The following is a 12,104-nucleotide window of genomic DNA, read 5'->3' on the forward strand; positions in this document are numbered from 1 at the left end:
CAACCGCGTACCCTCCCGCCCTCGACACCGCCCGCCCCGCCGGCGGCGCCGAGGGCGGGCGAAGCTGAGGGGGCTGAGCTTCGCTCCCGTGGAAGGTCGGTTGGTGTCGGGCCTTGCCCGCCTCAGAAGCGAAGGAGGAGGACTAGCCTAAGAGGAGCCTCTAGCAAGCAGAAAATTGCCTGCCAGGAGCTTCTGCCTGTTGTACGGCTGTTGGGCACCAGAGAGGATACAGCAGTACAAGACAGCTCTGAAAACCTGCCTGCCAAAGAAATGTTTCTGTCAGTTTACTGACTGGAGCAGCAACACTTACAAATACCTTTTCAGCTGTTTTGTCTACGACTTATTTTCTTGGTTCATTTCTGTTCCTGTCCTCATTTTTGTGCGCATCTTGTTTCCCAACATCTGTTTTCCCCCTGGTAGCAATTCAACGGCCTTTAGTGCTGATGAAAATCCTTCATTCCGGTACCTTAACCCCATCAGCTAAAATAATCGGTGTAGTTAGTGCAAATGAGTTCAAAGACACATTAAAAATTGGTTCTCCAGAAAGGTCAGTGAGAACTCTTCCCTCAGTGTTAGGAGGCACTCTGCAGACAAGACAAACATTAGGTAAAATTTTAATTGTATGGAAATAATCTCTGCTACCACAAAACCCTCAATATTTTGGTTTTTGTCTTTTTAAACAAACATATATTCTAAGATCTTACAGAACCCACATTTATGAGACTATAAAAACACGTTACAAAAATTCAGTGGGGGCTAGGTCTGGAAAACCTTCTTGAAAATAAACTACTTTATCTTGAAAATAAATTACTTTATCTTGGAAATTGCCAAGAAATCCACCTAGAGAGACCTACACAGGTAATCTCGGCCCACTGTGAGCACAGTACAGTAGTGTGTATCCGTCCCCCGAACTCTTGAAGGACCCTAGAAAACCATGTTAATTTATTTTCAACTATCAGCCAGTGGTACTTTCCAGAAATCAGCAGTGAAAATAACTGCTTTATCAATAGATAGGATAAAAGGTGAATTGTCCCAAAATCAACAGGAGGTTTGGAAACAAGATTTTCCCTGAATGCTGAAAATCTATACAGAAAGATTTAGGCAGTACCTAATTTTAAAGAGGAATATGTTGTATTTATTGGTGGATCAATGAAATGTCATCTTTTGTTAAAATGAACCAACTACATTCAGGATTGTTAAATGTCGTAATACAGGCATTGAAAGCCAGGCAAGAACATGAATATTACTCATTTTAGCATTTCTCTATGTATTACTATACTGCAATTCACTAATGCTTTGCAGTAAGTGTTCCAAGAAAGCAAGTCAACTATATGATGCATTTTGTTACTAACTGGTGCAGCTGTTGAGTTGCTTTCATTTCAAAAAAAGTCAAACAAATAAAACACCCCAGACTGCTTATTTAGAAGATACCCTCTAAGCAGAGAAAGACCTTGCCTTGCAATTGTTCCTTCAACAAGTTAAGCTAACTTCTAGTCTGAGAGTATAGTTTGTATTTCTGATTCTAGCTCTTTAGCTAAGCTTTAATTTACTATTTAAAAATTAAGTACCACACACTCTTGAGAAAATTAAAATCATCTTTATATGAGGTTTTAAGAAATGAATGTCCTATAACTGACAGATTCAAGTAGCACGCTGTCACCGCCTGAAAGCTATGCTTTTTTTTAACCTTAGCACAATCAATAGCAATTACTGTAACTCCAAAGATATTTTACATCCTTCCAATTCCTTATACTAGGTGAAAAGCTGTCTACCATTTTCTTGGTATGAGTTGCTTTCAGACTGAGATTTGAACCACGATCAGAGATTTCCCCACAAGGCTTTTTACCATCTATATTATCAGATAAAGCCATTGTTATAATCTATTATCAGCATTTTAAGCTTCTTACAAGTATTATATTCTACCATGTATAGGATCTGGGATGGGCATATACACACGCTATGGATAATCAAGCAATATGATACTAAAACCAAATATAGTATCACCAGCAACTACAGATCTAGATCACCATCAGGGATTTTTGTAAACTAGAAATTACTTTGGTGCCAGATGCTGGTACTTTTTTGTATAGATACTTGTCACTTCCCTTTCATGCATTCAACTAATAATTACTATTTTTCAGGCAATAAGGGCTAAGGTAATGTTCAAAAAAAAACCAGGTATCACCAATGGAATTTACGCTTCCAGTGACAACTACTAAGTGGCTTTAATACATTGAAGTGAACCCTATGATATTAAAATAGCAGTGGTACACGGACTAGCATGTCTAACAGATGACAGCAGCTAGTAGTATTGCAATTACATCCATTTGTCTCGGACAATACTACTGCAGATGCTAATGCTCATATAATAGACCACTTAAAAATGGTACCACAGAAACCCTTATATAGTCTAGGAATTTATTATAACTGTGTAAGTTTAAAACAAATTCAAGTATGTCCTAGAACTTTGGAGAAATACTGCTTTCAAACACGAGTTTCACTGTTTCCACGGTGAATTGCAAAGCTATAAGCTGTTTACTATTGTTTTAGTGGCTACATGAGATAATTTTATTAGTTATCTAGTAATTACAAGATTCACAGGTGGAAAAATGTTGAAACTGGACTTAAATGTACCCAAAAGTATACTAAGTACTTCTATTTTCCCTTTGAACAGTGCTTAAAAGCCAGTGCTTTCCCACCTCTTTGCTTATGTGCTACCATCACTAAACTAGTAGATAGAAAATAATAACCAGAAATTCAGGTTCTGAGAAATTCATAACTCATTGCTACTGAACAATAGAAATATGCTCAATTAAAGGTAATTTTTTCATTCTCTGCACCTGTTAGGAAGTCAGCAGGCATTTAAAAACAACAGGAGTTACACCTGGTTTCAGAGGCTGAATTACTAACTCCTTAAAGTTTTGTAGTTTAATTTGTGTATTTACCTGTTGGATACTTTTTTTTTTTTTAAAATCTTTATAAAAGCCAGGTTCCAACTATAAGGTTTACTTTTAATAACTTTCTCCTTTTTTCCTTCTCCCCCCACCCTCCCTCCTTATCTGCCAGTAAGGACAAAATCTGTAGAATAAGTGCTATCAGGCTGGCCTGAAATTAGTATGATAGTACACACCTGTAACTTCAGATATTTGCATAAGCTGTATCAGACAGGATTGACACACAAACAAATTCAATTAAAAAAAGCAAGTACTGTAAATACACTGCATACAAATAAGCCTTGTAAGCCAATGCAGAACAATGAGGAAATTACATTATTAAAAGTTTTTATTTAGGTTTGGTCAGTACAGGTAAGATAATATTGGAGTCACAGAGCAATATGCATAAACAGGATACAACAGTTCTTAAAAACTGAGTAACTATGCACACAATTCATAAACATTCGGTCACCTAAGGAGAAAATGCACAGATGTATGGTGGGAAAAACTGTAATTAACACTGAAACTACTACAGGACTCCTTCAGTAAGTCCCTCTTTTAGTGATAAAACTACTGTACTGGGCAAACTTGGCAGTCATAAACCCACAGCTATTATGACAAATCTTGAAGGTGGTGTAAGTATAACAGTATGAGTAAGAATGCCCTTACACAGCACAGGTTCTAGATATACACAGATTTGTACAGACATCATTTATGTTATACTTTATGGAAATAATTTCCATTTCAACTTCACATTAACTCATATAAAAATAACTTGAGCTACACAAACGTCCTTTTAGCAACATTCAACGTAATTAACTGTTAAAATTTCCAAAGTGGCAGAGGTATTGAAGCAAAAAGAAACCCACAAAAAGGCAAAATTGTGACAAGTATGCACTAATTTAAACGGCTTCTGGACAGTATCCTCTCCCAATTTAAATGACACTGTATAAAAATGTTGCAGAAAAATGTTACAAAACTGAACCCTGCACATTTACACTGGAGTCCAAACCATTCTGGACATGACGAGAACCCACAGTTCTGTTACCTTTCATGCTCACTGTTTTCTCCTCTTGAGGATCATGATTGGAGTCTGTGTCATTTGAGTGGTGAGTGAGAGAGTTTTCACTGCCAGTGGGAGAGTCTACACTTTCATACCCAGTACTGAGCTGGTTTATGTAGCTACCACCTCCTCTACCAGTTCTATCTTCAGAGTGGTTGGACAGCTTATTACCATTCCCTGGAGAAGCTGGGAAGTCATCTTCCGTGCCGCTACCCTCCCTATAAAATCCAGGCCCAGATGTCCGCTGATGGGAGGAGCTACCATTGCTTGGTCCGTTTGCTAGGCGGCTGCAGTCTTTACCCACAGCCTCTCCCTGGTCTGTGGGCTCAGAAGATGGAGTCCTGCTGGTACCTGGGTTGGAGGCCTGGGACTGCTGCTGCTGGTACTGCGCCAACTGCTGGCGAGTCTCCTTCAACTGCTGCTGAAGAACTAGAATGGTACTCTGCATACCCTCTACCTCCTCATCAAGCTGGATGATGAAGTCATTCAACTCTATATAAAGAAAACACATTTGTTGCAAACACTTAATAGCCCATATATAGCTTGAATCTCAAGACAAAAAAATTAAAACCCTGTAACTCAACATTTTATGCTGCGATTTTTCAACAGACTATTCTTCAGCCATCAGGTATGCACTGGTTTTGATACTCTGCCTCTGAAGGAGGAAATGCTTAACTATTATCTACATACTCATTATACTGCTACTCAGAATATATGAGAATATAGGAGAAGAAACTAATTTCTGGGCAAGAAAGGAGGATATCTGGAAAACAGCTCAATTCCAACAATTAGTATTTTGCAAGTAAATCCTCATGTATCTACTTTTACTCAAGTATAAAACCTTAGCAGAAATACTGTAAAAGTGACCATGAACCGCACCTGTATATAATAGATCTGTATAATTACAAAAACCTACTCAGTGACAAAACAAAGATTTTAGTCACATTTCAAGGCAATTTCAGCTCTTACTGCTCTTAATCCTTTAAATCCTGCATAACAGGACACTAAAAGAAAGACTTTTTTACCAAAAAAACTGCTAACTAATTCCACAGGGTGTTTTATTACTTATGTACCAAGAAAAAGGATTTTACAATTAGATTGCATTTTGGAGCAAAACAAATTTGACCTGAAAACAGTAAAAGAAACACTGAATCCCTTAGTCTTCAATTCAACTGCATCATTGATATGATGGAGCAAATAAAATGCAAACTGCTTATTATTGTAAAAATTCATAAAATTAAAATGTTCTTGCTGCTATGGAAAAAAAATCATTAGGAAAACTGATATTGCAGGATTACTAGTCTTTGTTCATATGGAGAAAGAAGCAATAGGGGCTAAGAAAACATCTCAGTTCTGAAGGTTACTTTACTATACTGCATTCAAGAGCAGAAATCTTTAAAGAATGTCCATGCTTGCTTCAATTATGAACTTGATAAATTCAGATGAAGTGCATTATCGAAATAGTGTTTAAGAAGCAAAAGGGTAACTATTCCAACAACATGTAATTACAGAAAGAATAATTTACCTTAAGAATTCTAGTTATTATATATTATTTTATACTGCTACTTTCTCAAAAATATGATCCTATGGCCGGGGGGAATCCTTAAAAATACAGGATATGTCAGACTTGGATAATGCCAAATCAAGTCTGTGCTATTTTATGGACTTCAGTTATAAAACAAGAACATATCGAGCTTTATGTGTCTAAATAGCTCATGTCCCAAGATTTATTGTAATAATCGGATAACCTACTCTGTAACATTCTGCCAAAAAACCACTAATTCTAGGCAGAACTCTCAACTGAAGATTTTTTAAATTTGCATTTTTCCCTCCATTTAGATTATGCAAGAGGTCAGAGTTTATAGGTAATTTCAATTTAGGTTTACAATGCTGTAAAATTTGGACTGTGAACGCAATAATGAGGTATTTTTGTTCATCTGAGTTACCTAAACAACAACAAAAAAAATCTATTTTTATACTTAGGCATTGTTAAAAAGTTGTTGATTTTTTAAAATTAATTTCAAAATGAGTCAGAGTTAACAAGCATTCTGTTCTCAGTGCATGCTTAGCTTCATGCAACGTTTAACAGCTTTCATCTTACCAATTCACCAACAATGTGTGCAGTCTAAACGTTCCTTATTAAATAGCAAGACCTACAGTAGAAATCTGGCAATTTCAAATTCAAACACTGCATTACTGGAGCTGCAAATCCCACCAGTCCCCCAAAGTTAAGTTTGTTTATTTTTATATTTTTTGTTAAATAAAGACTACCAGTGAAGACTTACAATTGTCAAATTGTACTCGATATTGCCGTTTCATTCTGGCAAAGATGGTTTTACAGTATGTGTATCATCAGGAAATGAAACTAGCAGAAGTGCAAGGCATCTTCCATTTTCTTAAAAAAATCCCTTACCATCCTGACTGCTTTTAAGTTCCTCACTATATTTCTTCTGTAAAGCCAACTCTGCCTCAAGCTGTGCAATACGTCCTTGGGACAGCTGCCTTCCAAGCTCTTGATTCTCCTGGATAAGCATTCGACACTTCGCCATTAACTTTTTGCCTGTTTGGCTGCAAAGGAAAGAGCCATCTATCACAAAATGCATATAAAACCTTCAGTAATCTTCCTCAATCACAATTACAGACAAAAAGGAGATGTAATTTCTGCATGTCACAATTCAAGGAACATTATGCCTCAACATAATTGTCATAGCAGAAAGTCTCCCTATAGTTACCACGTGCTGTTCCAACGCCAGTTGATCTTCTGTCGCTGTCCCATAAAGTGGAAGGCAAGTTTTATTACTGCAAATACGAATAAGCATATTGTTCTTTTTTTGATACCAACATCTGGATTATCAGTATGCACAATCTTGCATGTGCTAATTCTCAATGGAGTTAAATATCTGATTAAAGATGTGCCTTCAAAATGTAATTTTGTAATTCAAAAGATCAAGCACTGCATAAAATTTTATGTGTAAACTGAATTATAAACAAAAACCTTCATTTATTGTGCTAGTAAAATTTAATATTTAAATTTGGGTGAAGAGAAGAAAGTTGCTTGGGGTAGAATATTAAACCCCATGTTCATTTTTCATAGTGACATCCATTTTTCTTTAAGAGGCTTAGACATTCTTTTGAATGCTGTCCAGGTACTCTTGTTCAAAAAATTAGATGTCTATTTTTCAACTCAGTTTATATATTTGACAGTAACGTACACAGTCTGTTTCATGATTTCTATGGTCAGCTTTTCTTAAGCACATCTTGCATGGTGAGGAGAAAATAAAATGTAGTTAAAAATTGGCAGGAAATTAAGGAAGGAGTATGTTATTAATCTACTTCCTTTAGAATGACAGATTTCAGATAATGAGTAATGATCATTAAGATGTCCAGTTTCTGAAAGAAATGGGAAACACGCAGGAAAAACATATTTTGAACTGACAAGATTTTCTTTACTAAATGGGTAACATCACACATCTTTAATCTTCAATATAAAAATTGCATTGTAGAGCATTATAGGAAGTAGTATGCAAATTAATATATAGGCAATACAGCTGACTCCATAAAAGAGAAGAATTAAAGTCCTTTAAGACTCTTGGTCTGCCAAAGTCAGGATAGCAACCACAAACAGTTCTCCTTTTAACAGGCTCAGCAACATAATGAAGCTGTCCTCTTCTCTACAAAAGTGTAAGCTCTGCCAACGAAGAAAAAAAAAAACACCAACCCCAAAAACCCAACCCAAACTTGAACAGGTTTATTGTGAATTCAATGGCAGGACTTGCATTACTTTTCAAGACCAGGAAGGTCATTTAATTTTTTGTTTGTTTGCTTTTAAACAAGTGACAAAGATTGAAATTTTGAGGATCAAAAAAGTAGAACAGGAAATTTCTGCTACAATTCACAGCCACGGTTCTCTCCTGCAACCAAAATACCCAACCGAAAGAATTTAAAATAATAATTTCCTTATCAACTACCTTTTAAGCATTCAAGCCTTAGTCAACTTTTAAGTTCTGCCAACTCTGCCCCATTTAACATTTTTCAACTGACTCTCCCAAATCTTTCAGATGGGCTGCTCCAGAAGGAATCTGGCTGTGTAAAGTCCTGGAAGCCTGAAACTCTGCTAAAGGCAGCAACCCGTTTTCTTTCTTGATGTGATGTCCAATGCCAGGTCCTTGAAGTTTAAATTGTGCTGACCTAATACAGTCCCAGGCGCACACTTAAGATGCAAGTTTCCTTAGAGATGTTCATTCTGTGTAAAGCAGGACCACTTTGGAGATAACCAATGTGACATATCCCAAAAGTTATTAGGCAGACATGCAATGATTTTTAGCCATTTGCAAATTCCTGTTACGGTATTCATCATGACTACAAGTTGAAGAAGTTCACAGCGCTTAAGTCATTTAATGCTTTTCTCTTCACAAAACAATGTCAACTGTAGAATTAGCAAGTACCAGTTACCTTGGAATTGGGACAATTTTAGAATCCCATTAATTTCTTCATGTTAACTCCTGCCAAAATGTAAAATATTTATTACCTGTATAGAAATTTGCATAGTTACCTATAATGCTATTTCTTCCCATCAAATTTTTCCAGATGTTCTGAACTAGTATGGCACCAAGTAACCTCCCGTGGCAATTTATAAAAAAGACAACACATGCAAGAATATAAAATCCAGTAACTATTAAGATAACTCCTATTAGCTGTAAAACTAAATTTGGAATTTTTTCACAAATCCTCTTGAACATACATGCAACAGAACCTGTAAGAATATAAGTGGTTAAATTTCAGAAGACTAGTGTTTGTTGTACTAGGCTTACTGCAAATGACATTTCTATTAATTTTTAATCCAAGTGTATACTCTGTGTTTAACGATGGTTGAAATAGCTTAGCATAGCCATTCCTTTGATTACATGCCCTTTTATTTCTCCCTCCAGACATCAGCAATGATTATGCTGTACACCCTTATCTATGGTTAAGGCCCAGAACCCAACCTCTTAGGGTTGCAGTGAACACGTTGCCCTAAGAACACCAGTTAGTGATCTGAATCACAGCATCACCTCTTCCAAAAACTAGGTCAGATGCCGTGAAGTAAGAGTAGTTGCATACAAGGATGGACAATTAGAGCAATTAAAAGGGGGGGAATGAAAAAAATTCTATAAATACTTTACATGAGTCATCATTTCTTTACCTTTCCAGAAATAAAAATCAGTAACATCTTAACCCAGTTAACGAAGACAGCCTCAATTATTTACCAGGAAATAACTCTAATTTTCTGTATTTCAGCTGCTGCATACATTAATTATGCACATTCACACCACTGACTTAAAATTGTATGATGCATATTAGGGTACATTGTAGCTACAGAAATAACAAAATTATCTTTTGATACTTTTGCTTGAAAGAAAGTGGTAAGTTACTTGTCTCTCCTCAGTTGTACCCACGCATTTAGAGCCTGAGGACTTAAGAAAACCACCAACCTGTATCTAAATGTATTAAATAATTTTCTGAACTCCAAGTTAAACAAGCAATTTGCACAGCATGCCTCTATCCGCACATTATAGTGAGCTTTACAAATGGCTTGGTAACATGTTAACAATTTATTAATGCAAGTCTTACCTCTGTTTTGATGCTAGATCATTAAAATCTTAGATACTGCTATAGTAAAATCATTCCAGATGTATCACTTTTAAAAAGGTAAAGTTTTTCTGTAGGTTTTTCTTTTGCTGTTAAGTCATTACTCATGCAAAAAAAATAAACCTGTGTAAGTACACTACTCTTCGATCCCGTATCATCTGAAGCACAAACAGTTAAGATACTTCTGAGTTAATATACTTCTGAGTTAAAAAATACGTAATGCCATCTTAGTAAAAGTCATCAAAACAGTTAGAATACATCACCTTCTGTGACACCTGGATACCTTTTTTTTTTTTAATTTAAAACTGAATTTTCTAGGATCAGACTGAGTCATAAAATGTTGCCCAACTTTTAAAAATAAAAACCTCAGATTACTAAATAGAACTCAATTTGCTAAGGAAAAAAATAAACACATAAATGCTATACCAAATCTGCATTTCGCTTTACACACCTCAGACATGCACTCCCACCTGTCCCGGATTGCTACTCTTACAAGTAACTTGGGACAACAGAACAGAGGCATCAATAGAGTAGCAAAGGCTCCTTCACTGATTCCACCAAGGAAAATGCATGCATTTAAGTTTTTTTGGTTTGTTAAAATACTGACTTTGTATTCAGAGAACGAGACGATGCAGAAATAACAACCTGTTCAATTCTCGTTCATCCCAAGAGTTTCACAATACAACAGTATAACCAGCAGTGTTCCTTGAACTATATATTACAACTATTTCAAGGCACATTTTATATAGAAGTGCAATACAAAAAAACCCCAGGTGTACAAAGGAATAAAAACACCCCACCAACACTGAAGACAGATGCCATCGTGTGCCTTCTGTATTGAGCATTTGAGATCAGTTCTTAGTATAGAAGATTGAAAAATTCTCATTTCTGCATGAAAACATGCAGTGAAATACTTATCACAACCAGTTTTTCTTACACATGTTAGTTGTGATCAAATATATATTGCTTCCAACAATTTTAAACCTGCAATTAGATAGAATGTACATTTTCGTACAGTCCTAATTTTGAGGCGTCCACAGTATTACCAACCATCCAGAAAACAGTTCATTATTTAGCAACATTGACTTAAGGCTCCGTCAAGTGCTAGAGAGCCCAAAGGCTAAACAGTCAAATGTGTACACTACCACTGTTGTGATATCAAATAGCACTCTCATGGCTATTCAAAACTGGTTAGCAAGTAAACTCTTTAACGCAAAATTCACCTCATCGAGTTTTGACCCAGCAGTTCAGTGAACAAGCAGGAAGTCCACAGTCTTATTGGCAAAACTGACTTACAGTGTCTCTAAGTCACTAGGCTCAAGGTTAAGAGCGAAGCATATTCCACTTCTACATTTTACGGGAATTTTACATGTTCAATTCATGATTTATAATCTCTAGGTTCTCTCTCCTCCAAACTGTCTGTAGACACAGTGTGCCACAGACTTAAGACTTCTGTTTCTCCCTCTATTTTCTTCAAATAGAACAATTTTGCAAATGTCTACATGTTCTAGAAAAGATTTTTTTTCGAAGATGGCCATTTCTTCAGAATAGTCCGACGCCGTCAGGCCTCTGAAGCAAAGGGGGAGAAAAAAGCTGAAACACAAGGTTCATCTGGTAAGTTTTACATTAAGCATTACAAGCTGGACAGTATAAAAATGTGGCTTTTGCCTCAAAACGTCTGAGTCTTGGTGTGGAAACGAGTACTTGGCTGTCCCACCATAGCATTCTCGTAGTGGGACTGTCAGGGAAGTCTTGACTGGGGAGTATTTGTTTTGTTTACCTATCAGGCGTAAATTTCCAGGCACTCAGTTCATTTTGGGCTTGTTCCAGTTTGTCTTTAGTCTGTTCCAGTTCACCTTTCATTTTTAGGAAAAACAAGTTGATGGCTGGGTCCACCATTGTTGATCGCAGTTGGGCAACACTAGGCTGCTGGACTTGCTTGAGGTACTGAATCTGATTCTGCATAAAATAAGAAAAAAGACTGTTATTTATACAGTATTAAATAAAACTTTAAAGTCATTTATATACAAATAAAAGTAGTTATTTCAAGGGTAACATCGAGGAAGCTTGCCTTCTTTCAACACTGTAACCTGAAAAAGGCAGGATAAAAAACACTTTTGCCCACCTGCACCCTATCAATGTGCGTATTCACCCAATCCCCCATCCTACCACCTGCCAAGCTTAAACTTTCAAGGCCAATTTTTTTTTCCCTCTCTCTGCTTCAAATTGTTTTCTACATGTCAGTTTACATTTACCAAAGCAATGATTGGAGCATTATAATTCTCCCTTTCTTTTTATCTGCCTGTTGTCTTTTTTTTTTTTGGGGGGGGGAGGGGGGGTATATACAAAGAGTTATATGCTTAAAACAGATCGTTAATTTCCATAGAACTTCAGTAAAAGTTATTATGGAACATTACAGATAATATTAACAAGTAATATTTTTAAGCAACTACTAAAAGGGTTTCTACAGACGTCTAAGT

The 12,104-nt window shown here is 36.3% G+C and overlaps 1 protein-coding gene across 1 annotated transcript; it reads right to left on the bottom strand.

Annotated features, from left to right (window-relative positions):
* Positions 1–3,264: 3,264 nt before the first annotated feature.
* WTAP (Wilms tumor 1 associated protein) lies at positions 3,265–11,583 on the bottom strand (the record flags this gene model as incomplete). The annotated part of the gene is made up of 3 exons (XM_009581335.1): positions 3,265–4,488; positions 6,410–6,564; positions 11,405–11,583. Coding segments are annotated over 3 exons (918 nt in total), but the record flags the coding sequence as incomplete, so codon positions are not given.
* Between the last annotated feature and the right edge of the window lie 521 nt (positions 11,584–12,104).

Source organism: Fulmarus glacialis, unplaced genomic scaffold (genome assembly GCF_000690835.1).
Source record: "Fulmarus glacialis isolate BGI_N327 unplaced genomic scaffold, ASM69083v1 scaffold41907, whole genome shotgun sequence".
In the NCBI taxonomy this organism is placed as follows: Eukaryota; Metazoa; Chordata; class Aves; order Procellariiformes; family Procellariidae; genus Fulmarus; species Fulmarus glacialis.